The sequence below is a fragment of the Hemitrygon akajei genome, chromosome 4, assembly GCF_048418815.1.
Source record: "Hemitrygon akajei chromosome 4, sHemAka1.3, whole genome shotgun sequence".
NCBI lineage: Eukaryota > Metazoa > Chordata > Chondrichthyes > Myliobatiformes > Dasyatidae > Hemitrygon > Hemitrygon akajei.
In genome coordinates, this window is record NC_133127.1 from 100,795,741 (window position 1) to 100,823,038 (window position 27,298).

Consider the following 27,298-nt stretch of genomic DNA (forward strand, 5'->3'; position numbering starts at 1 on the left):
CCCCAGGGTTCTGAAAGAGCTAACTGAAGAGATTGTGGAGGGACTTGTATTGATCTTTTGAGAATCACTAGAATCTGGAATGGTTCCAGAGAGCTGGAAAACTGCAAATATCACTCCACTCTTTAAGAAGGGGAGGGGGAAAATTGTATGAAATTATGGGCTAGTTAGCCTGACTTCAGAGGTTGGGAAGATTATTAAGGATGAGGTTTCGAGGTACTTGGAGGCACATGATAACATAGACCAAAGTCAGAATGGTTTTCTTAAGGAGAAAGCTTGCCTGACAAATCTTTTGGAATTCTTTGAGGAAATAACAGGCAAGATAGACAAAGAAGAGTCAGTGGATGTTGTTTACTTAAATTTTCAGAAGGCCTTTGACAAGGTGCCATGAGACTGCTTAACAAGAGCCCATGGCATTACAGGAATGATACTAGCATGGACAGTAGATAGGCCCACTGCAGGAGGAAAGAGCAGGAATAAATACAGCCTTTTCTGTTTGGATGCTGGTGACTATTGGTGTCCCAGAGGGGTCAGTGTTGGGATGGCTTCTTTTCAATAATTGGAAAAATGGAATTGCTGGCTTTGTGGCCAAGCTTGCAGATGATATGAAGATAGCTAGAGAGGAAGGTAAATGTTAAGGAAGCAGGGAGTCTGTAACAGGACTTCGATAGATTAGGAGAATGGGCAAAATAGTAGCATATGGAATATAGTGTAGGTAAGTGTATGGCCATTCACTTAAGTAGAAGAAATAAAGGCCTACACTATCTTCCATACGCTAGTTCTGGTTTTTTTTTAACAAAGGGTCTTGGGAGTACTCATGCAGGATTACCTAAATATTAAGGCTACATCCTCACTACGCCGGATAAATCCGTAACCAAAGCTTTTTCTCTTCGTTTTTACCTTCCGTCCACACTAAAATGGCGTTTTCATCCCCTGAAACCGGAGCTTTTCAGAAACACTTTCCAGGGTGGGTATTTTTGAAAATGCTTCTCAGGCAGATCAGTGTGGACGGGGTAACTGGAGACTTTTGAAAACGCTGTCAGACGGCAGCATGCCATTTCATTGTTTTCTTGAACGCAACCTAACAATTTCAGAACAGACGGCAACGAGACTGAAGCCAGAAGAGTTAGAAATGTACTCAACAAATAATTTGACCCATAACTTACTGAATAGATACGTATACTCACTTTGCCCTGTTTTCTGTCCTTGCTGGTATGAAGGTGGTTTACCTATTTATGCAAGTACTTCACTGACAATAGATGTGTAACAGCCTAATGTAACATTGTATGGAAATACAAGATAACACTGATGCAGACATGTTTTACACATTTAACAAGGTACTTTATTAATGCAACAGAGTTAGTCAGTTTTTCAATGTTTGTCGTCAGCTGGGTCAATCTGTCCGTGAACTCCCTGTCAGTTGCCGCCGTATGCTCCAGTATTTGTTTTTTTTAGTTTTAAGTTCTCCTGCATGACAGTCAACAGCTGTCCATCGTTTTAAGTTTTTCTAGTCTGTAACTGAACAAATGCGCACTTTTACGGTGAGATTCGACACCAAACATGTCGCTTGCTTTCGGTAGATGTGTTCTGCGCATGCGCAGCAGGAGGAGATTCACCGAAATCTCCATTTCAGTGTGGATACAGATATTTTCAAAAATGCATAGTGTGGACGCCTATCGTTTTTATGCGAAACCGGCGTTTTCAAAATTATCCGGTCTAGTGTGGATGTAGCCTAACTTGCAGGTTGAGTCAGTGGTGAGGAAGGCAAATGTGATATTGCCATTCATTTTGAGAGGACTAGAATATGAAAGCAAGGATATAATGCTGAGGCTTTAAAATGCATTGGTCAGACCACAATTGGAGTATTGAAAGTAATTTTGGGCCCTTTATCTAAGAAAGGATGTGCTAGCATTGGAACAGATTCAGAGGGGATTCACGATAATGATTTTAGGAATGAAAGGGTTAACTTACAAGGAGCGTCTGATGGCTCTGGGCCTGCACTCACTGGAGTTTAGAAGAATAATGGGGAATCTCAAGGCCGAGATAGAGTGTATGTGGAGAAGATATTTCCACAAGTGGGGGAGTCTAGGATTGGAGGGCACAGCTTCAGCATAGAAGGATGTTCTTTTATATCAGAGATAAGAAGGAATTTCTTCAGCAGAGGATAGTGAATCTGTAGAATTCATTGCCACAGGTGGAAGTGGAGGCTCAGTCATTTGGTATAATTAAAGCAGAGGTTGACAGGTTCCTGAATTGTGGGGCATGCAAAGTTTACAGGGAGAAGACAGGAGTATGAGGCTGATAGCGATAATAAAATCAGTCATGATAGAATGATGGAGCAGACTCAATGGCCTAATTCTGTTCCTTTGTCTTATGGTCTTATAATTGGAATAATTCACCTGCATATCACGGTTACAGTATCTTTCCATTTCTAATGCAAAGCTTAAAATCTGGAAGGTTTTAAAGCTATAAAAGTATGATTGAGTCCACTTTATTGTTGTCCAATCACTTTTATATTCTTTTTTCACTCTTGCCGAAATAAGACATTGTCTTGATGTGTGGAATGATTCATCTGTCACTTCTTTTTATTAGTTATCAAATTTTCTGCAAATGAAGTATGACTTTATAAGTATCTACCTTAAACAATCTGACAACCGAAGATTCAATTCTTTCTGAAATTCACCATGAATGTGGGTGTGTGTCCATGTCTAATGTAAAACCTGGTGAAGACTGCAGACAGGAAATTGTCAGAGGAGGATATGCAGAGGAATTCAAGCATAAGGAAGCCATCAGTATAGAAGATCAGAGATGGCAACAAAAGGGATTTCTATGTTTAAGATAGTTGTGAGTCTAGCAAAAATGAGATATTTAAAGGAATGGGAAAGTGAGTAGCAGAGAATGGAAAAATCATATGTATTAAATGTCAGAGGAATAAGAGAATAGAATGAATGGGAATGACAGGGCGCCAGTGTAACAGTGGGGGAGAGGGAATGAATTGTATTGCTAGAAGTGTAGTTTTGTTAAAGTTGTAAAGAGCTATGCCCACTTGAATATTTTAATCCAGCACAGGGGCTATGATTTAAGCCATGTAGTATGGTGAGGTAAAGCTGAAGACCAAGTATGAGGTTAAACAAATGGACAAAGCGATGGAAAAATAAAATGCACTTACTGGACGGTTGGGAAATTAAAACCAATATGTCAGTTCTATGAATTGCTTTTAGCATGAGGCAAATTATTTTGTACTTTGTCTTTTTTTCCTTTACTCAGCCTCTGTTTATCAGGAATTGCAAACAGCAGCAGGAAAATACAGTCTTCTGAGCTAATTTCTAGGTGCATGGGTACACTGATTTCTGTTTAATCCTCTTTCATAGCATTGGTGACATTAAGAGATCATTCCAGATAATTGATAGTTTGGCTCTTTGTATTACTGGAGGCCAAATGTCCATGTTAAATATTTCTGCAATTCAGTGCATTATTGAATTAAACACAATTGATGAAAAAACAAGATCATAACCTGGTCAGATGCAGCTGGTGTATGAGAACTGGGAACTTAAGAGAAGAGGTTAACTTCTTACCTTGTATTCTGTAAAGACAAGAGTAAAATAGAAAAGGTTACTGTAAATCTAAATAGCTTTATTTATGGATTACAATGTGATATAGTACTGGAAATGGTTGTTCACCTCTCATTCCCCAGCTGGTATCATGAGTTGATTCAAAGTCTGAAGTCTAAGAGGGGGGAAATTATATATAAATATTAGGAGCTTTATATAATGAAGAAATATACAATGATTTTAACTATTATTATATGATAAATATTCTTTGAATATACAAAACTCCACAGGCAGCATTTTTTAAATGATTAAATTGTCTGACACCTATTTTTTAAATAAATAAAAGCCCCTTGATTATATTAAGAACAACACTCAATTTAGTTTGGCTCCTAAGTTTCTTCTTCTATTTTAGATCTCTTGCAGTACTTGCCTTTTGTGGCAGGTTAATTTGTTTGTCTGCATCCATCAATATGCCATTTATCATATGTGTAGGTGCTGTCAGGCCTAACTGGTTAATGGCAGCATGGAATTATTTTCACAGGCTTTGGCTGAGTATCAGTCAACTTTGTGACATCTGCTGGGATAAAACTACACTTAGAGCTGGCACAGCTGATAGTAGTACTGACAAGCTGGAAATCAAACTCACCTCCATGTCCTTCAGGAAGGCTGTAATACTATACTACATGAATGCTGAGTTGAGGTTGAGGTAATAGATGTTGAACAGGAACACACTTTTTACAACAAGCATATGCAGCTCATTTACACTTCAGGGTTCAAGGTGCTGAGAAGCTCCAATGGTTGACTGCAGAGCAATCCAACAAAAGGATTTCACACATTTATTTTTGCTCGACTTCTTAGTGCTTTTTAAAATTTGTTTTTTGACTATCAGTGGATTGAAATACCTTTGAAATCTTTCCTAATGCTGGAGGGATTTTACCTCTTTAATGATTCACACTTTTGAAATTTCAGTTACATATTATAGCTCCCCCCAAACAATATGTTGCTTATAATATTTTACTTCCCTCACTTCACAGAATGTGGACAGGATAACAATCAAAATTAGAATTTGGCCCTCTCCTGTACTCCAACTGGCAATTTCTCAATCTTCTTGTTTGCCAGGACAGGTAAGAAAGGTATCTGCTGATTAGATCATCTGCTGAATACACTAATTAGGTTGGATTTTGTAATGTTAGATTAAGCTCTGAGTGGGGGAGCATGGGCAACTTCTCTACCAGCAGATGTGTTAATATAATGAATGTAAAGATGGCTTGCGTGTTAAAGTTTTTAATGTCTTGATTTCCCATTGGACAAAGGAAAAAATTTTGGACTTTACAACTGGAGCTTGAGGACATTAGTGTGTCTCTATCTCCCCATTGTTTGGGTCCTTAACATTACAAATTTGCTTTCTGGAACAATTTTCAGCTATGTTCTGTCACATTAATGCACTGAATGTGCATTTCTGCCATATACCTCAAACAGGTATCTAGAAAACACAAGAGAATCTGCAGATGCTGGAAATCCCAGCAACATACACAAAATGTTGGAGGAACCGAGCAGCCCAGATAGCATCTAAGGAAAAGAATAAACAGTTGACTCTTAGCTACTAAGCCTGGGGAATCCGTTTCTACTGACAGGAGAAGGGGCAAAGGCGGGTTACCGGTGCCTTAAAACCAGTCACTTCAGATAGATGGGGCTTGTCAGCTGTGGTTGGCAGCACATCTAGGAGAAGGAAAACTCTGATCTCAAACCTCCACTGCCTTACGGTTATACCCACTTATGGGGAAGGTTTTGGGAGTAAACTCTGAAGGAAAAATCCAGAGCTGGCGTCCCCAAGACTGTCCTACGTTGAGTTCAATGCTGACTGGAAACTCCTGCGACGCTGCTGGTATCAAACTGTATCAGTCTCTGCTGTTCCTTTGGGTTTATCAAATGCATGGAGAGAAGGAACTTGCTACATGGGCAACAGCTTGCTCTCCATATTGTACTGTCCAGGCTTGCATATCAAGACAGCTAGGACGCAATATCCATGGTCAACTCTAATTGACTTGCACTCCATTGTGTGGTTGTTCAGGTCTATACACTCAGCCCCTGCCGCATCCCTATCCTCCAATACATGAAGTATAAAAGTGACCAAGAAAGTGCAGTGCAGGTAAACAATAAAGTGTAAGATCATAACAAGGTTTATTGTGAAATCAAGAATCCATTTCAATCATACAAGAGGTCCCTTCAAGAATTAGGAATCTAAATTTTTTTTAAATCTGGTATTCCACATCCCTGTATGTGTGATGTCTTGATTAATCTATGAAAAGGAGAACATTTCAGACAGTAGGTTCTTCTCATAGGATAATTTTTCACAAAACCAGGGCCTTGAACTCAGCAAGTCTATGCCATCCTTTTGCTATCTATACTAATTCTTCTTGCTGGGTTATGTCCTCGTCCTTCTATGCCTTGCCTGTTTATGTGCCTGTTCAAATGTTTTAAATGTAGTGAATGTATCTGATTGCATCGCCTTCCCTGGCAGTGAATGTCAGATACCAACGACTCTCTGTGTATAAAAAAAACTTGTATCTCAGATCACACTTTAAACTCCTCCCTCTCACCTTAAATCTCTGCTTTCATGTTTTGATATATCTACTGTGTGTAAAAAATTCTGAAGATTTACCCTAAGCTATATTTGTTATATTTTTATACACTAATCAGATTACCGCTCAGTCTCCTTTGCTTTAGAGAAAAAACACATTGTAACCAATCTCTTTCCATAACTAAGGCCCTCCAAGCAATATTATGGTGAATCTCTTCTGCACTCTCCCCACTGCAACCACATCCTATTTATAGTGTGGACAGAGGTGCACAAATTCATCTGTGTGGTCTGACCACTGTTTTGTAAAGTTGCAACAAACCATCTCAATTTTTATATTCCATGTCCTGACCCATCAATGCAAGTATTAAGTATTCAGCAGTTACAGGATTATTAGAAAATAGAAGGCATTCATTCAAATGAGAATTGTTTGTTAGTTCTAATGTAAATTGCAATCAGTAATCTGTTTGAAATTGAAAGAAGAGCAGGAGATGCTCACAAGATGTGGTTTGTAACCCAACATGAATACGAGATGTCCTTGTATGCATCAGCCAAATATCTGATAATGGGACTGTGTTAACTGGTGTACATCAAAGTAGGCATCAGCTAAGTTATTCTGTATTATTGTAATAAAGATCAAGGATTGGTAAGACATTCTGGTAAGATGGCTGTGTGCTTGGACACAGTGGTCACTCTAGGTCCAACCAAAGGTGTATTTGTTTGTTCTGTATGTCTTCTTCACAATCGCAAGTCACTGCTGGATACTAAGAACATCAAGTACTGCAGGACTATCCTAGAGATGGAGCTAGATTTATTGCATACTATTGTTGTGTTGTCCCCTAGTTTTGTTGCATATCGTCGTGCCGAGAAGGTCCGTGGTCCAACAATTGGTGTGAATGATTGTCTTGAACATTTTTATTAGGATCGCAAGACCCTGTTAGACATTGATAACATAAAATATTGCAAGCCTGGTTCACTGGAAGGATGATGTGGGAGCTGCATTGCTTCAGATGTGACTAGGACTAGGCCTAGTCCACAGGGTCAACTACTGCAGCTGCCCAAGAGAGGAGACGCTGAAGCACTATGAGAGAACCCTGTGTGGCGCACTGGAAGCTCCAGTGGGTGGGAGCTAGCCCATCAGTGTTGTCCTCTAGTGTTTTTCTTGTGGAAGAACAAGCTGGACCAGGACAGTGTCCCATAAATCTGCAGTCATGCCACTTGGGGACTCCGGCTATATTATTTTTTGTGACCTTATGTTTTTCTGAAATCATTACCATATGTGCTATTTGTGTAATGTGTTATGTGCTGATGATAATGTGTTTTGCACTTTGGCCCAGAGGTATACTGTTTCATTTGGCTATATTCGTGTATGGTTGAATGATAATTAACCTCCACTCCATCCACCAAAAGTGGAATTTCCCAGTGGTCAGACATTTCATTTCCTATCCCCATTCCTGTTCTGATATGTCAGTCCATGGCCTTTTCTTCTTTCATGATGAGGCCACTCTCAGGGAGAAGAAGCAACACCTTATATTCTGTCTAGGTAGTCTCCAACCTGATAGTATGAATATAGTGTTCTCCTTCCAGTATTTTCCCTCCCCTTCCCTCTCCTTCTATTCCCTACTCTGACCTCTTCTCCTTATCTGCCTATCACCACCCCCATCCCCCCAGTGCCCCTCCTCGTCCCTTTCTCCCATGGTCCACTCTTCTCTCCTATCTGATTCATACTTCTCTAGCCCTTTACTTTTCCCACCCACCTGTCTTCACCTATCACCTTCTAGCTAATCCTCCTTCCCCTCCCACCTTTTTACTCTTGTGTCTTCCCTCTTCCTTTTCAGTCCTGAAGGAGGGACTTGGCCCAATAGGTCAAATGTTTATTCATTTCCACAGATGCTGCCTGATCTGCTGAATTCCTCTAACATTTTGAATGTGTTACTCTGGATTTCCAGCATCTGCAGGATCCCGTGTTTATTGTTACATACCAGCTCAAATTCAATTTAACTCTTAATTCCTTCATTTCAGTGATTGTTACACAATGTGGCACTACTTCATTAACATAACAGTTGCTGAAATGTTTAAATATGTAATTTCTTTACCTTGTGTGATTTATTTTTCCCATAACCAGGAAGAGAAGCTGATTTGGAGTGAGGAATTCCTGTAAGAAAATAATTATGACTTAGTAAACTAGGAAATATCCAAATTGTCTAATATGTGCCTCCAGCGATTTAACCCCTAGCCTCTAATGGATGTAACTTGCAAGTTTTCTAATTTAATTAATTAAATGATCAATTTGACATGTCAAAATTACATTTTCAAAGCTTGGAATGCACTTACTGGTTTGAAAGAGTGATTCACTGTTTGATCTTTGCAGCAGCTCTCTATCAGCAGCAGGACTTCGAGACGATGATTTAGGGTCTAAATCACGAGAGTCAACTATAGTCTCCACCTGTCGCTTTAATGATCCTGTCTTCATCTTGTGCAAGCAGAGAAAGCAAGTGAAATACAGGTAGGATACAAACACAATAAAAACCACAGATTACACCTTTTCTTCCCTTCTTGTGCATTGGTAAGTCTTCAGAAGGCATGAAAATTGATGACATTGTTAATAGTGAGGAGGCTAGCCTTTGCCTATAAAATGGTACTGATCAGCTGTTAATGACACATAGTATTTAATGAGGTGGTATATTTTGGGAGGTCTGATAAGGGTACTATCAAATGGTAAGACTCTGGGAGGATTGAGTAACAAACAGACCATGATGCACAAATCCAATGATCCTAGAAGATCGCAACACAGGTTGATGGAATGGTGAAAAAGGAATAAGGAATGCTCACCTTCAATAGACAGGACACAGAATTTCAGATTAGGGCCTTCGTGAAACTTCATAAAACACTGAAGAGGCCACAGCTGAAATATTGTGTGCAGTTCTGGCCACCACACTATAGGAAGTATAGAATTATACGGGAGAGTGTGCGGAAGAGATTCATCAGAAAGTTGACTGGAGTGGAATAGTTCAGATTACTGGATAGGTTGGGATTATTTTCCTTGGAATAGAGGAGGCTGAGGGGGTCCTGATATAAGAATACAAAATTTTGAATGTCATAGAGAGTAGATAGTAAGAAACTTTTCTGCAGAGGTATCTAAGACTAGAGGGCATATGTTTAAGAGGGAATTAAGAAGGGATCTGAAGAAATTTTTTCATCCAGAGGCTGGTTGAAACCTGGACAGCATGCTTGAGAAAGTGATGTGGACAGGTACTCTCTTACAACATTTAACCATCTGGACATGTCATTCAGTCACCAAGGCATATTAGGCTATGGGACAAGTACAGAAAAATGGGATAAGCACAGATACGTACTCAATGGTGAGGCAAAGGGTCTATTTCTGTGCATTGTGGCTCTTGACCATATTGGTGGATTACAGGGCTACAAAACTGGGGATGGATGGGATCTGGGTGAACCTGGATATTAGGACAAAGATATTATTTCTCAAGTATTTATGACAAGATCCCAGCCTCAGCTCATCTCTGCTGAAACGGATCTAAGCTATAGTTGCCTCTAATCTTAATTATTCCAATGTCCTCTTGTTGAGCCTCGATGAAAACACATGAATCAATGGGATCTCCACAACAAACATATTTGTAAGAATGTTTATAGCACACTGCCAGATTTGTGCAATTAATATACAGTACTTCAATAGTTGGTGTAAGAAAGGAATGAAGATGTGCATTGTTGGAACTTAATTGATTTCAGTCCTTACTTTCTTGCCATCTTTATCCCAGTACAGTTGTCCTCCTTCTCCATCACTATCTTCACTCCAAAATCCTCTGCTTTGCCAGTCACCCACTAGAATACAACACCATTAGTGTTACACCAAAAATTGTACAAGATTTCAATTATGTGCTCTAAAAGAAGACCTGAACACACTCCAAACTATCTGAAGAGCAGCTACTTCCCTTCTACCATTCAGTTCTTGAACCAACCGGCAAAAACCCTAAACACCATTATAGTTATGCAACACAACGACCAGTCTGATCACATTGCACTAAAATACTTTGATTTATTGTGTTTTTTTCTTGTAAAAATTGGGTATAATTTATGTTGAATTTGTTTTTTTCTCCTATGAATGCTGCCTATATGATGCTAGCAAGTAATCCATTGAGCCTCTACATATGGCAATGAACTTGACGTTGACTTTGGATATCTGAAATAAAACAAGGGAATGCTGGGAATACTCAGCATTCTGATGGAAAGACTCCAACCTGAAGTGTTAATCCTGTTTGTCTTACTACAGATTCTGTCTAACCTGGACCATAAGACATAGATGAGAATCAGGGGATTTGGCCCATCAAGTCTGCTCCACCATTCGAACATGTCTGATTTATTTTTCCTCTCAAGCACATTCTCCTGCCTTTTCCTTGTAACCTTCAATGCCTGTACCAATTAGGTAAAAACCTATGCACCTCCACTATAAATATACCTCATTATTTGACCTCCTCAGCTATCCATGGCAATGAATTCCACAGGTTGACACCCTCTGGGTAAAGGAATTCCTCTTCATCTCTGTTTCTAAAGGGATGTCCTTCTACTCTGAGGCTGGGCCCTTTGGTCCTAGACTCTCTATTGGACGCCACGGTAGCATAACAATTAGCACAACGTTATTACAGCTCAACACATCAGAGTTAGTTCAATTTTGACATCATCTCTAAGGAGTTTATACGTTCCTCCCCATGTACATGGGGGTTTCCTCTGGGTGTTCTGGTTTTTGCCTACATTCCACAGATGTACCAGCTGGGTTGCTGAGCAGTGAGGGTAGTTGGTCTGGAAGGGCCTATTCCATGCTGTATCACTAAATCCTCTTCAGGACCATCCTATCTAGCCCTTTCAATATTCAGTAGGTTTCAGTGAGATCCCCTCCCATTATGCTACGTACAAACCCAAAACCATCAAACATTCCTCGTACCTTCATTCCCGGGGTCATTCTCATGAATCTCCTCTGCACCCTCTTCAATGCCACCATATCCTTTCTTGGAAACGGAGCTCAAAACTGCTCATACTTCTCCAAATGTGGTCTGACCAATGCCTTATAAAGCCTCAACATTACATTTTTGGTTTTACAATCTCCTCCTCTCAAAATGAATGTTAATGTTGCATTATTTGCCTTCCTTACTACTGATTCAACCAGCAAATTAACCTTTAGGGATCCTGCACTGGGACTCTCAAGTCTCTAAGCACCTCTGATTTCTGAATTCACCCTTCACCTCCATTTAGAAAATACTCTACACCTTTATCCCTTCCTCCAAAGACCATACACTTCATTACATTATACTCCATCTGCCGCTTCTTTACCCATTCTCCTAAACTGTTCAAACACTTTTGCAGACGCCCTGCTTCGTCAACATTGCCTGCCCCTCCAGCTACCTTTGTATCATCCACAACTTGGCCACAAAACTATCAATTCTGTCAACCAGATTATTAATATATAACTTGAAAAGTAGCAGACCCAACATCAGTACCTGTGGAATACTACTACTCACTGGCAGACAACCAAAAAAGGCCCCTTTATTCCCAATCTTGGCCTTCTTCCAGTCAGCTAATCTTTTATCCATGCTAGTATCTTTCCTGTAATACCATAGGCTCTTATCTTGTTCAGCAGCCTCGTATGGCACCTTGTCAAGCTGATGAGTATTTCTGTTTTTGTCCAAGATATGTCAACTCGCTTCCTTCAACACACCATTATCTCCTGAAGAAAACTGCAGGGAGTTGGGGACATAGCTCAGCACATCCAGAACCAGAGGCCACAGTTTAAGAACAAGGGGTAGGCCATTTAGAACGGAGTTCAGGAAAAACTTTTTCACCCAGAGTGTTCTGGATCTATGGAATGCTCTGCCCAGAAGGCAGTGGAGGGCAATTCTCTGGATGCTTTCAAGAAAGAGTTAGATAGAGCTCTTAAAGATAGCAGAGTCAAGGGATATGGGGAGAAGGCAGGAACAGGGTACTGATTGTGGATGATCAGCCATGATCACATTGAATGGTGGTGCTGGCTCGAAGGGCCGAATGGCCTACTCCTGCACCTATTGTCTATTATCACAGAAACCAACCTCCCCTCTATGGACTGGGCCTATATTTGTCATTACCTCATAAAGCAGCCACCATAACCAAAGACACCTATCCACATTCTCTGTTCCACCCCTCCCATTGGATAAAAGATACAAATGCCTAAAGCATGTATCACCAGGCTCAAGGCTGTTATAAGACTATAAAATGGTATCCTAGTACAATAAGATGTTTCCTGTCCTGCTGAGTTCCTCCAGCATTTTGTGTGTGTTGCTTGGATTTCCAGCATCTGCAGATTTTTCTATTGTCATTAACTATAAAGTTAAGAGCATTTTACCAGATGTTTTCGTTGTGCAAGGTCCACCTGCTAATTAAGTACTGTATGGTACATTGAATCGGTAAATAGGTGTTAGCTTTAAAACTGAATTTGTTGGAAATACAAACTACTTGGTTTGATGCAATTGTTCAATTACAATGAAGAGTATTTGAAATATTAAAAGTAAATTCTGAATTGCAAAATATAGAAAAAATACTTGGAAAAAACAATTTATTTATAAATACCTATAAAAACCGCTAATAATTTACCACACTTAACTATATCCACGAAAATCAGAATTAACCTTTTAATCCCTCCCATTTATTACTTGTCGATATTAAATAATTCTTCGTAATTTTTCTTCACTGATACCATGATGAGTAAAATGACAATGAACAAAGGAATTTAGAATTGAAAAGTCAAAAAATAAAAACCATCTTGATGGTAGTGCCATTGTACGGGAAATTCATTTGCTTGTATTAGGGTAGTATGTCTCTATTCCATTATCTGCCCATTATAATTTTATCTGCCTCTGTTACGTCCTGTGACTGTGTATTTCAAATATTCTCTACCCTCAATCTGGTTTACTTTACTGAAGTCTATGTAGACAATATGCCTTTCCCTACCCTTATCAATCAACTTGGCCAACTTCTTAAAAACCTCAATTGTTTGTCAACTCAATCTACCCTACAGAAAGCCTTGCTGACTATCTCTAATAAGTCAATATTATTCCTCCACTAACACTCCTGGTAGCACATTCAAGGGACCTACCATTCTCTATGTAAAAATAAATTGCCCGGCACATCTACTTTGAACCAACCCCTTATCACTTTAAATGCATGTCCTCCAGTGTTTGACATTTCAAGTTCAAGTATATGGTCATTCAAGTGTACACCTACATATCACAAAATGAAACAATATTCCTCTGGGCCAAAGTGCACAACAAAGTACATATAATTCACACATAACACAAAGAAACAGTACCACAAATAAATTAATAAGTAATAATCTGTCCTGATGAAATGTGACTTAGAGGGATCACTGACAATGCTAAGGGCCCTGCATATAGAACATAGAACATAGATTAGTACAGCACAGTACAGGTCCTTCGGTCCACAATATTGTGCCGACCCTTAAACTCTGCCTCCCATATAACTCCCCACCTTAAATTCCTCCATATACCGGTCTAGTAGTCCCTTAAATTTCACTAATGTATCTGGCTCCACCACTGACTCAGGTACCAACCATGCACCAACCACTCTCTGAGTAAAAAACCTCCCTCTAATATCCCCCTTGAACTTCCCACCCCTTACCTTAAAGCCATGTCCTCTTGTACTGAGCAGTGGCATTGGCTGTCCACTCTATCTATTCCTCTTAATACCTTGTGTACCTCTATCATGTCTCCTCTCGTCCTCATGCTCTCCAAAGAGTAAGGCCCTAGCTCCCTTAATCTCTGATCATAATGCATACTCTCTAAGCCAGGCAGCATCCTGGTAAAACTCCCCTGTACCCTTTCCAATGCTTCCACATCCTTCCTATAATGAGGCGACCAAGAACTGGACACAGTACTCCAGGTGTAGCCTAACCAGAGATTTATAGAGCTGCATCATTACCTCGTGACTCTTAAACTCTATCCCTCGACTTATGAAAGCTAACACTCCATAAGCTTTCTTAGCTACCCTATCTACCTGTGAGGCAACTTTCAGGGATCTGTGGACATGTACCCTCATATCCCTCTGCTCATCCATATTCCCAAATAACCTGCCATTTACTTTGTACTCTGCCTTGGAGTTTGTCCTTCCAAAGTGTACCACCTCACACTTCTCTGGGTTGAACACCATCTACTGAAAAAACCATTCATATAGCGCCTTGTTTGGTATTATTGCAAATGAAGATATAACTTTAAATAGTCCTAACCTACAGGTTTAAGTTTTTACCTCTCTTTTAGCAAGGAGAGCAATCTTGCTTAAATGGAAGGAGTCTACCCCTCCTACGCATCTTCAATGGCTACGTGATATCATGTCTTATTTAAATTTAGAGAAGGTCCGCTGCTCAGTCTTAAATTCAAAACAATCTTTTTATGATATCTGGGGACCTTTCCTAAATTAGTTTTCCAATTTATAAAGCTTAACAGTGCACAGACTTTTATGTATATTTCTATCTTCTTTTCTTAAGCGAATATGTTTTTTTTCTAATTATCCATTATCATCCACCAGCCTTTTTCTTTGGTAGTTGGTAGGGGGTTGACTTTTTTTATATAAAAATTTCTTTTATGATGTATGACCTATCTTTAAATTTTTGATTGTGGAGTGGTATACCTTTATGTGATGTGCTATAACATTTTGATCAATTTTATTACAATATAGGAATGTACACACTTTATGTTGAGATGTATCTATGTGTTACACTCTGTAAATCTTGTTTTTCTTCTGAATAAAAATACCGTAAAAGAAAAGAACATCTACCACTTCCCAGCCCACTTCTGCATCCTATCAATGTCTCTCTACAATCTTCGACAATCCTCTACACTATCCACAACACCACCAACCTTTGTGTCGTCTGCAAACTTGCCAACCCACCCTTCCAGCATTCTTGATAAATATCTCTGATGGGTAGAAGACAGATGCCCATGATCCTCTCAGCAGGCTCACAGTCCTTTGTAGGGACTTCTGGTCAGGACACTCTCAATGGTGCTCCCGTAAAAATTGGTTAGAATGGGTGGGAATTGGTTCCTGAACATGGTACAGGAATTGCAAGCCACATGACCATAAGTCCCTAAGTAAAATAAGCAGTGCAAAAAGAGAGGTAAAAATATAGTGTGTTCATGGGTTTGTTGTCCATTCAAAAATCTGATGACAGAGGGAAGATGCTGTTTCTGAAAAATTAACTGTGTGTAATCAGGCTCCTGTACCTCATCCCTGATGGTAGCAATGAGAAGAGGACATGTCCTGGGTGATGGGGGTCCTTAATGATGGATGCTGCATTTTTAAAGATTCCCCTTTTGAAGATGTCCTTAATGCTGGGGAGGCCAGTGGCCATAATGGAGCTGGCTGAGTTTACAAGCTTATGCAGCTTTCTACAGCCCTGTGCAGTGGCCCCTCAATATCAGACTGTGATACAACTAGTTAGAGTGTTCTCCATCTGTCAAAACTTGTGAGTGTCTGTGGTAACATACTAACTCGCCTCAAACATTTAATGAAATACATAGCCGCCATCATGCCTTCTCTGTGAATGCATCAATATGCTGGGCGCAGGATAGATCTTTCACGATGATGACACTCAGGAACTTGAAACTGCTCACCCTTTCAACTATTAATCCCTCTGAGGACTGGTGTGTGTCCCTTGACTCCTCCTTCCTGAAGTTCACAATGAATTCCCTGGTCTTAATGATGTTGAGTGCAAGGTTGTTGTTGTGATACTACTCCACCAGCTGATCTATCTTGCTCCTATAGGTCTCCTTATCACCATCTGAAATTCTGCCGACAATAGTTGAGTCGTCAACAAATTTATAGATGGCGAGCTGTACCTAGCCAATCAATTGTGGGTGTAGGGGAGTAAAGCAGTGGGCTAAGCACGCATCTTTCAGATGGGCTAGTGTTGATCATCACTGAGGAGACGTTATTTCTGATCTGCACAGATAGTGGTCTCCTAATGAGGAAGTCGAGAAACCAGTTGCAGGGTGAAGTACACAGGCCCAGGTTTTGGAGCTTGTTGATTAGAACTGAGGGTATGATTATGTTGAACACAGAGTTGTAATCAATAAACAGCAGTATGATGTATTGCTGTTGTCCAGGTGGACAAGTGGAGAGCCAGTGAGATTGCATCTGATGTAGATCTATTATGGTGATAGGCAAATTGCAGAGCGTCTAGGCGTTTGCTTAGACAGGAGTTGATTCTAGCTATGACCAACCTCTCAATGCATTTCATCACAGTAGATGTGAGTGCCACTGGGCAATAGTTGTTGAAGCAGCTCACCCTACTCTTCTTGGGCACTAGTATGATTGTTGCCAGTTTGAAGCAAGTAGGAATCTCAAACTGGAAGAGATTGAAAATGTGCTTGAATATTTCCACCAGTTGGTTGGCACAAGGTTTCAGAGTCCTAGCAGGTAAACCACCAGGGCCTAATGCTTTAAAAGGATTCACTTTCTTGAAAGATGTTCCGACGTCAGCCTCTGAGACAGAGATCACAGGGTTACCAGATGCCGCAGGGTTTTATTCTTCCTTTCAAAGCATGCATAAAAAGCATTGATTTCATCTGGGACTGAAGCATCACAGTCATGATGTCAGGTTTTCTTTTAGTAGAAAGTAATGGCCTGCAAACCCTGGCAGAGCTGAAGTGCAAATACAGGAACATTTGGGGTGGTGGTGGGGGGGAGAGAGGGTGTGTGTGTGTGTGTGTGTGTGTGTGTGTGTGTGTGTGTGTGTGTGTGTGTGTGTGTGTGTGTGTGTGTGTGTGTGTGTGTGTGTGTGTGTGTGTGTGTGTGTGTGTGTGTGTGTGTGTGTGTGTGTGTGTGTGAGAGAGAGAGAGAGAGAGAGAGAGAGAGAGATGAAGTGCACCTGATTCCATCTTTAACCTCAAACGGAATTGTTTTTTGGCTCTTAAAATAGCCTTCTGGAGGTTGTACCTGGACTTCTTGTATAGTTCTGGATCACTGGACTTGAATGCCACAGATCTAGCCCTCAGCAGACTGAATCTCTGGTTCATCCACGGCTTTTGGTCTGAGTATATCTGGTATATTCTCAAAGGCACACACTCATCCACACAGGTCTTGATGAAGTTGGTGACAACTGTGAAATATTTATTCAGACTTGAAGATGAGACCCTGACTCAAAGCAGTCCTGTAAGCGCTCCTCCACCTCCCTTGACCTTCTCGCTCCTCACCATGGGTGCTGCAGTTTCTAGTCTCTGCCTATACACTGGGAGTAGAAGTACAGCCATGTGATCAGACTTTCCTAAGTGTGCATGTGGGATGGCACGGTAAGCATTCTTGATGGTGGTGTAACAATGGGCAAGTGTGTTGGCTCCTCTGGTTCCACAGGTGATATATTGGTGGTAGATGTTCAGAGACTTCTTCAAGTTGGCCCAGTTGAAATCTCCCACAACGATAGGAAAAGCATCAGGGTGTGCAGTTTTACACCTGCTGATTACGGAGCTTAGCTCCTCCATTGCCTGCCTGACACTGGCCTGAGGTGAATGTACACCGCCACCAGGATGATTACAGAAAATACCCTCAGCAGATAAAAAGGATGATATTTGACTGCAAGCTGTTCCAGGTTGGGTGAGCAGGACTGAGACAAACCACTATGAGTTAATCAAAAAGCATACTCCACCTCCTCTACCTTTAAAAGACTGAGCCATCCTGTCTTTGCAGAGAAATAGTGAAGCCATCAGGTTGCAGCGCTGCATCTGAAATTGTGGGTTTGAGCCATGTTTCTGTAAAATCGAGAACACAGCATTCCCTGATGTCCCCCGGCACATCAAACTTGCTTTGAAATCTTTAATTTTATTTTCCAGAGACTGTACATTTACCAGCAGGATGATCAGGAGAGAAATCTAAGGCCTCTGCATTTCAATTATACCTGTAAACTGGAGCTGAACCCCGCATCTATTTCCTTAAAGGGGAACTGTAAAGGGGAAAGCGACCTGAGTCTGCTGTCTGAGGTTCATTGATTTTGAGTATTGACTGATTTAAACATCTTAAAATGATACTGCTTATTGAAGTACCCATGGCTGTGACTGTGGATTTCAGCTGCAGTAGTCCTAAATAGGAATATTTGATAATTCCCATTGGAACTACCTGCAAAGTGGTGTCATCTTACCAAAATACACTGGGGGACTGCTCTGTCAAGCACTTTCGCTCTATCCACAACTAGCAGGACTTCCTGGTGGCCAATTTTAATTCCTTTCCTCATTCCAACGTGTTGGTCCACGGCCTCCTCCACTGCCACAATATTCTGTCTGGGTTGCCTCCAATCTGATGGCATGAAATCAGTTTCCCTAACTTCTGGTAATTTTTCCTCCTCCACCTTTCTTCCATTCCCCAGTCTGGCTCCCATCTTCTTCTCACCTGTCTGTCACTTCCCCCTGGTGTGTCTCCCCTTTCACTTCTCCCATGGTCCACTCTCCTCTCCCATCAGAATCCTTGTTCCCCAGCCTTTTCTGTTTTTCACCTATCACCTCCCAGCTTCTTACTTTATCCCCTTTCCCATCCACCTGGCTTTGCCTATCAACTTCTGGCTTGTACTCCTTCCCCTCCCTCCACCTTCTTATTCTGGCTTCCAAACCCTTCCTCTCCAGTCCTGATGAAGTGTCTCAGCCCAAAACATTGGCTGTTCATTCTTTTCAATAGAAGTGTCTGACCCGCTGAGTTCCTCCAGCATTTTGTGTGTGTTGCTCAGGTGTTACAATACTATGAAAATGTTGGTAATACATGTAATAAGTAACCTATACCATGTTGTCTGTAGACAGGGGGCTTTCTGTAGATGTTGTCTGCTTTCCCATCGGTTTCTGAAAAAGAATATGAAAGACTGTTTAGCCAGGAGGGAATCAGAATGTTGAAAAAAATACAAATCAATTATACATACACGGTATTTATGTTAGGCTTACTATTTGAAATACTAACAACATGTTAAATTACAACTCTTGCTTTGTTCCAGCTTTCCATAAATGCACATCTTGTTGTAATCAAAATCTATGGTGATTTGATTGTGGTCTTTGATTACAATTCCACAATTTCATTTATTGAACTTAACATCTTATCATTAAGTAAATAATTGAGTATAGTTTTTTTTTCTCTCATTACTGAGTACAGATTCTCTTTAATTAGCTTCTGATTTCTAAGTACTTATGTACAGTTAAGATACTTAATGAATTGATCTTTCTTTATTCATTTCAAGACAAGGACATTTAAAATTGATTAACAGAGTACAACAGAATGCTTCACATTTAATGTGGCACCAAATGGTCCAAACTTTTATTCTGCAGTTGTCTAATCAAAACTGTAATGAATGACAATTAAAAAATGTAATTAAATGTGGGACGAGTCAAATAGGATTAATGGTTTTTTTGTGGTCAGCTTGGACACAGTGGCTGAAAGACTAATTCCTTTGGGGGAGGAAATCTAGTCTAAATGCCATCAAAATCCATAGGAATCTAGACAACAGCAATTCTAGCAGCTTCTAAAATAAGAACAGAAACCATTGGAAACATGCAGTTCTGACAAAGATCTTTGACCTGAAACATCAACTCTGTCCCTTTTACTACAGATACTGGCTGGGCTGTTGAGTGCTTCCAGTTTTTCTGTGTTTTATTTCAGATTTTCTTGATTTCATTAGCAGTTTCTGAAATGACCTTTGCCTTGTATTAAACGGTGGAAAATATATGATAGTCATGACACGATGTGCATTTATGGAAAGCCCCAATAAGCCAGGAGCTGTAATTTGGCATGCTCTTGGAATTTCAATTAATAAAATAAGGACAGCCCATTAGAAACAAAATTTAAAGTCAAATCCACGCCCACACCAACAGAACCTAGAGGGCTATAGGTAAGCCTCATAATTTCTAAGGTAGGGACATGTTCCGCACAACTTTGTGGGCTGAAGGGCCTGTAGTGTGCTGTAGGTTTTCTATGTTTCTATGTTTTTTAACCTGTAATGTAGTGCTCACTAACATATAGATTTGAACCAAAGTTGAGAGAGTGGTCCCAACTTAAATAAGTGTCTGACATGATTAAATACAAATTTCTACTTTTGGTGATGTCACAGACTTCACTTTCACCATCTCCGTGTATCACTTAACTTATTGAAAGGGCTTTGACAATATCACTCAGATATTAAAGCAATAGTGACAGATGTAGGAAGTAACCCTGAGACCTCTGGACCTCACAAAGTCTTGTGGAATCAGGTCAAATACAGGTAAAGAAACTTCATTCTGATTACCAAGTATTGATCATTCTCAGTTGGTGAAACAATATTCTGGAAAGTTGAAAACCAGATGGAAGTTTACTGAGAGTAGTAAGAAGACTAAGTAATCTGAAATGGGAACTTCAACATTCATTAGCACCAACAAGGATGATGGCTGACCTCTGAATGACATAATTGAAGGTAAAAGATCAGGTATGAAGGAAAAATCAACTCAACTTTGTCCTCACCATTGAATCACTTGCTCACAACAATACAGGTACCCCCCACCTACGAATGTTCGCTTAATGCCACTTCGCTTTTAGGAAAGACCTACATTAGTACCTGTTTTCGCTAACCAAAAGAAATCCAAAGAGGATTTTCGCTTTTACGAAAAAAGGTGATAAGCGAAAATAGCGTTCAGTGTGTTTGTTTTGCAGCGAGCCGTTATAGAGGCAGCGCACACCCCGAATAGCGCCGCCAAGCGCCTTCCCTGGGAACTACACTCAGTATCTCAGCATCAAGCCTTAGAAAGGTGTCTATGAGCATCTGTGCTTTATCTCGATGTATTTTGTGTATCCGTTAGCAAGATGCATCATAAGGTATCAGAAAAGCCTAAGAGAACTCGTAAGGGTGTTATGCTTAGCGTAAAACTGGACATAATTAAGCATTTCAATCGTGGTGAACAAAATAGACATTGTGCGTGCGTTGAACTTGCCTGCATCCACCATTCGTGCTATTTACACGCAAAGGGAAAGAATCTTGAAAGCTGCTGATGTTACTATTGGTTCTGCTAGTAGCAAAGTGGTCTGTTTTGGTCGGCATCCAGTCTATTGCTTGAGTGGATTTAAGGGTGCAATAGCAACAGCGAGTAGCGAACGGCCCGGAAGTGAAGTTGTAAGTGAAACTACACTGTACATACATTATTTTTACTTTATATAGACTGTGTATTTATCATATCATTCCTGCTTTTACTGTATGTTAGTGTTATTTTAGGTTTTATGTGTTATTTGGTATGATTTAGTAGGTTATTTTTTGGGTCTGGGAATGCTCAAAAATTTTTCCCATATAAATTAATGGTAAATGCTTCTTCGCTTTACGCCATTTCGGCTTACGATAGGTTTCATAGGAATGCTCTACTTTAGGATAGCGGAGGAAACAGCTGTGACCACTGTAACCTCCCACCTTTACTCTGAAGAACTCTGCATCATGTTGTGATGCTAAAAGGAGGTGGAACCAGTAGCTCCAAAGTGGGCAGCATTTCCACCACCAGCAGTGGAGCTGCATTCCACTATAAACTCTAGTCTCATGGTCTGATGCATCCCTCACTCTACCACTAATATCAAAGCTGGGGACTGATACTGGTGAATAAGGGGTGTAGAAGATTATGCCAGGATTAGGAGCAGATGCACCTAAAATAATAAGGTGCAGTATAAGACTATACATTGTAAACAGAAAAAGAACCATGCTACACGATTCCACAAACAAATCAATAAGATCCAAATGATGCATTTCCACTACATGCAATTGTGTAATGATGCTGGATAATGGAACAATTGAGCAAAATGTTTCTTGTCATTTGACCATGTATAGCACCAAGTCCTCCCAGTAAAACTGAAAATGATAGGATTCAAAGAGCTTTCCGTTGGTTGAAGTAAAACCTCACACTAAGAAAGATGATTATAGATGTTGGAGTTCTACCATCTTTGCTCCTGGAGTTTGTAATAAGGTTTCTACAACTAGTATCCATAAAGTTCACATACTTGAATGCTAATTACCACAACATAAAGTTGATGTAAGACAAACCTAATTTCCTAGCATTACATTACTTACTTTTTAATTCTTACAGCAAGGACAGTCATTCTATCTCCCAGCAGACTTACTCCTTTCTTTTTCCCTGTAGAAAGTATCTTATTCTTTCTCACATGCCCATCACTAAGGGGCAATTACAGTAGCTAATTAACCTACCATCTTGTCTCTGGGACATAGGAAAGAACCAGAGCTCCTAGCAGAAATACTCAAGGCTATGATAAAACATGAAAACTGTGGTTAGGATCATAACCAAGTCCCTAGAAATGTGAGGCAGCGGGATTACCTAATCTTTCTCTAAATTTCTTCATGAATTTGTATTAATTCACAAGATCACTTAACAAAAACACTAATATGGGCATCTCCAATTGCTTGGCAACTTTGGTTGTTGATCTTCAAATCAAATAACTCTAGACAGAATGTCAGCATGCCAAGCTAGGTTATTCCCATAAGCTATGAGTACAGACATTAGACAAATCATCAGGAGAAAAGACTATGTGCATAATAAATAGTGCAGGTTTGAAAGAAATTAATAGATAATATAATTTATTTGACCAAAATGCAATGGTCCAAACCATTTCTGATTTTCCATATATACTAAATGCATTATATTGAATGTTTTAAAGTAAAAATAGTGAAATTTAAAATAAGCAAATAGTCTTTTTCATTATTCAACTAATTAATGCCTCAAAGTTGCCTCTTACGATGGCAACAGATATGCATCTTCTTTTTACCCACAATTGCATACCAATTCCTTTCTAATTTTCTAGATCATCTGCACCAAACACACACTATACTTCAGGTTGCATGAACAATTACGAGTTTTATATGTAATATGGAAAGTACTGCAGATCCACAGAATATTATAACATACTACTTCAAATATCTCTTCTTTTGTCCAGCCAGCAGCATGTCCTTTAGTGTATTTCCTGTCTATGTAATACAGTGCCTTGAAAAAGTATCCAGTCCCGACAGCTATTTTCGCATTTACTGTCTCATTTTCTAAACCTAAAATATAATGAAGTAGGATTGTGTATCATGACAAATAAAAAGAAAAATTCCAAAACCTGTCAGCAATTTACTAAAAACCAAAACTTGAAGGCTGAAGAAGTATTCATCCCCTTTGTAATTATTAAGCTAACTTTTCACAGGCCTGAATCAGAATCTGAATCAGGTTTAACCTTATTGGCATAGGTTGTAACATTTGTTGAGTTTGCGGGTGTAATATTAAGTTACCAACTCAGCCAATTTGTTGATGATCAATGAATTCATGAGAATAAATACCCCCTTTCTTTGTAAGGTCCAAAAGTAAAGTAGATTTTCAACAAACCCAACTAAACTGAAGGGGAAAAAAGAGCATTCAAGGCAAGTCAGGGAAATGATAATAGAGAAGCACAGATCTGGGAAAAGGTACATCTCAAAGGCACTGATCATACCTCAGAGCTCAGTGTAACCCATTGTGAAAAAGTGGATAAAATAGGAAATCACAGACATACTGCCTATGTTAGGCTATCCCTCTGAACTTAGTTGCAGAAGAATGGCACTTGTTAGAGAAACTACTGTGATGCCAACAGTCACTTTGAGTGAACTGCAGAAGTCAGTGCCTGCAACTGGAGATGAAGTTCATGGCTCCACCATCTCTAAGGCCTTGTACATAAAGGGTATTTATGGAAAAGTGGCAAGGAAGAAGCACTAGCTAACAAAAAGCATTTTCTTGCCCATAAAAACTTTGCAAAGCATCACTGAGAAGATACTTTAAAGATGTGGAAAAAGGTCTTATGGTTGGATGAGACTAAAGTGGAACTTTTTGGCTTCAACGTTAAGTGGTACATGTGGCATAAAACTAATAGTGTGCATCAGCCAGGTAACAATATCCCTACTGTGAAGTATGGTGGAGGTAGCGTCATGTTTTTGGGGCTGCTTTACAGCAGCAGGGACAGGAAATCTGGTGTCCTTAAGTAGACCATTCAGTGTCCTGACCTTAAGGTTGCTGTCCGCTGTTGCACTCCAATTAACCTGGCATAGCTTGAACAGCTTTGCAAGTAGGAATGGGATAAATCTTTCTACATCATTTTGTGCAAAGCAAATAGAGACTTAGCCAAAAAGACCACTGGCTGTAATAGCTGCAAAAGGTGGTTCAACTACGTACTGAGCAAAGGAGGAAGAATACTTTTATAGCATTGACATTTCAGTTTTTGAATTTTTACTTTTTCATGCTTTACCATTTTCCCTGTTTATTGGGGCTCTAGTGTGAGAAAGGAGCACGTGATTCACAAAGAAAAATTCTCAGTTAAGTTAATCAAATTTATCAAGTTAAATTGATAAATGAGTAATGCTAATTTATGTGATCAAGAGCTCGGGGCTGAATATTTCTTCAAGACACTGTATATCCACACAAACAATTAATAAGTTCAAATAATCTGTACATAGCTATCATGTAATATCAGTCAGGGTATTGAATCAAATGTTCCATTAGTAGGTCTCTAATTAATAAAAGATTGCACATTCTGCCCTTCAATATAATGCATGCGTTTATACTAGCTCAGTTTAAAACTACAGAGTTGGAAACAATTAGGTCTGAACATTAGAACAACTTCTTTAAGAAGAAATGTAGAAGTTTTATTTTTAAATTCTCACTAAAATGAACATCCATTCTACTCATCTACTTTACCAGAAATCGAAATATTTGAAACAGATAGTTAAAAAATGTTCATCTATTTAGATCTTCATCGAATACATAGTTTTGTATCAACATACAATACAAAATACTGATAAATAAAAACTAATCCCTGAAAGAAAGAAGGCCATCAATATTAACTACAAACCAAATTTGCATTGTTAAATTACTCTTTCAGCTGATGGATGTACTGGATGTTTCTGGTGTTTTACTTTTGGGTAAAAATGCAGGTAATCAATTATTTCAATGAACGTACATTGTATGTGTATTCAGCAGACACTAGTGTTGAAGATTTAGTTCACACAAGATAATTACTTCATTTTTAATAGCGTTAACAATGCTGAACAATGCTTAATGCACTCTTCCTGTACATTTTTAAACTGGTTTCTTTTAAATAATTTAAAGAGGAATTTGTTACAAATTAAATTAAAATATTGGCAACAGCAATTTCTGTCCTACCTTGTCCTTTCATGCATTTTTTCCTTCACATACTCAAAGCGAAAATAATTTAATTGAACCTATCATTTCAATGTTGGCAAACTGAGATAGTCTTGGATGAGTGCAAGAATAAAAAGGGACAGATTTATTTCTCAGAAAAAAGCAAAGCACATACAGTTCTTACCTGGAACATGGAAATGTTTAGGTGCTTGGACATAAGATTTGCTGTCTAGGTTCATGGACAAACTAGGAGTGCTGCGACGACTTTCACTGCCTCCAAAGAGAAAAGCACAGAAGGTAGAGAACAGAAAGCGGGAAATAGGGATATAGTTATAAGGGTAGTGGTGAAGGGACATAATGTCATAGAGGGAATCAAGAAACTACCTCAGAGGAAAACATTCCTAAAACTAAGATACAATATTCAGGTTTCCAAGCAGAAACATACACCCAAGAAAAGATTAAAATTTTCTTATTAGTTACTAAGAAAATTTTGCATTGAGTCATTAATTATAGTTGGCAGAAATAATTTTTCCTTCAGCCTTTATCATTTCCTCCCATATCACAAATGAAATGGTGCATTGTCCAGTTTAATACTGAAAGTGTATTATATTTTGAAATAAAAATCAGATTGATCTATGATATTATATAAGATTGTACCATTCTAAATACTAATTTTTAGTAAATATTGTTTTATGCTTTGGTCTTACGCTTGATTTCACAATTGAAGAAACACTGGGTTATAATTATTTATCAGCAAGTTGAATCTTTCTGATGCATTTGTGTATCAGTATTTGAAGCCAGGCTAAATGACTACTGTAAAGAAATATAATATTTTTACAAATATTACAAAATTGTTGATAACATGAAACTTTATGGTAAATGAAAATTTAGTAAGCTTTAAAATAAAATTTAGAACTACACAAATACCTATTTATACATTTGCGTTACCTACCATGTGTTTATGTGATCTGAGCATTTTAAGGTAAAGTACTATAACATTTTTGAAAACACTTCTTCATTTGACGTTTGATAGATGTCATATACAAGAATGAAGACTTGACTACTGACAACCAAACATCAGGAGTTTGAAGCAAGCTTAAAGAATACTCAGATTTTGATGTAATTATTTATCACATAATATACTGAAGCTCACATATCAGAAAAAAACTAGTTAACTAATGATTTCTCATTAATAAAAATAATAGCTTTGCAATGAAGAAAATGGAGTAAAATGAATAGGTGCCCGTGAACCTCCATGGAAATTTATTATTTGTAATTTTTAATTTCATAGATTATGGTCCTTACCTTTTAGCCAAAATGGGAACATCCATATGTAGATGTGAATTAAGTGACTATTAACAGTGTAAATATCAGTAACCATGGTTATTACACTGTGAAGATAACAGCTGGATTTTGAATGATACATTTTTAACAATGGAAATACTGGATTTACTGCTACTGGCTTTGGCTTTTCTAATAGCCTTTTGCACCATAATTCCTAAAATCAGGAAATTTCTGGCTGTAAGATGAATATTTTTCCCATGAGAACTGGAGTTCCCTCAAATAAATATTTCAAAATATCATAGACCTATTTTTCAGATAAAAGTAAATAATGGGTTTACTCTTGCTGTAATCGAATGTCTCTTTTCTGGTCCTTATTTAAAAATCATGTTTCTTTATGGTTTGCTACCTGTGCAAATTTTTCATTATGATAAGTTGATCAACCAAGTTGATATCACAACAGCTGTAGGTAACTAAATGTCTCTGTCAAACTGATCACCTGATCTCTGGGCAGCTCTCCCTGATGTCAGTGATGAACACTGCTGATTCACCAACTATAAAGTAAGAAACCAATATCATTTTTTTCAAATCCTAAAAACAGCGGCTATACAAGATATTGTGTATGCTGGGTGAAATCCTTAAAGCATAAGTATTGATTAAAGGTTTTCCCACACATTAATGAAACTTTTAGAGACGCT

General features: G+C 39.0%; 1 protein-coding gene across 1 annotated transcript in view; it reads right to left on the minus strand.

Annotated features, from left to right (window-relative positions):
* Positions 1-27,298, minus strand: part of ablim2 (actin binding LIM protein family, member 2) — a 381,429-nt gene that overhangs the window by 15,805 nt on the left and 338,326 nt on the right. The window contains exons 14-20 of the mRNA XM_073043109.1: positions 25,504-25,593; positions 18,948-19,004; positions 9,884-9,969; positions 8,461-8,599; positions 8,223-8,281; positions 3,678-3,723; positions 3,573-3,580 (exon numbers count right to left, since the gene is read on the minus strand). Coding sequence (XP_072899210.1) covers positions 3,573-3,580; positions 3,678-3,723; positions 8,223-8,281; positions 8,461-8,599; positions 9,884-9,969; positions 18,948-19,004; positions 25,504-25,593 — 485 coding nt within the window. The remainder of the gene's footprint in view (positions 1-3,572; positions 3,581-3,677; positions 3,724-8,222; positions 8,282-8,460; positions 8,600-9,883; positions 9,970-18,947; positions 19,005-25,503; positions 25,594-27,298) is intronic.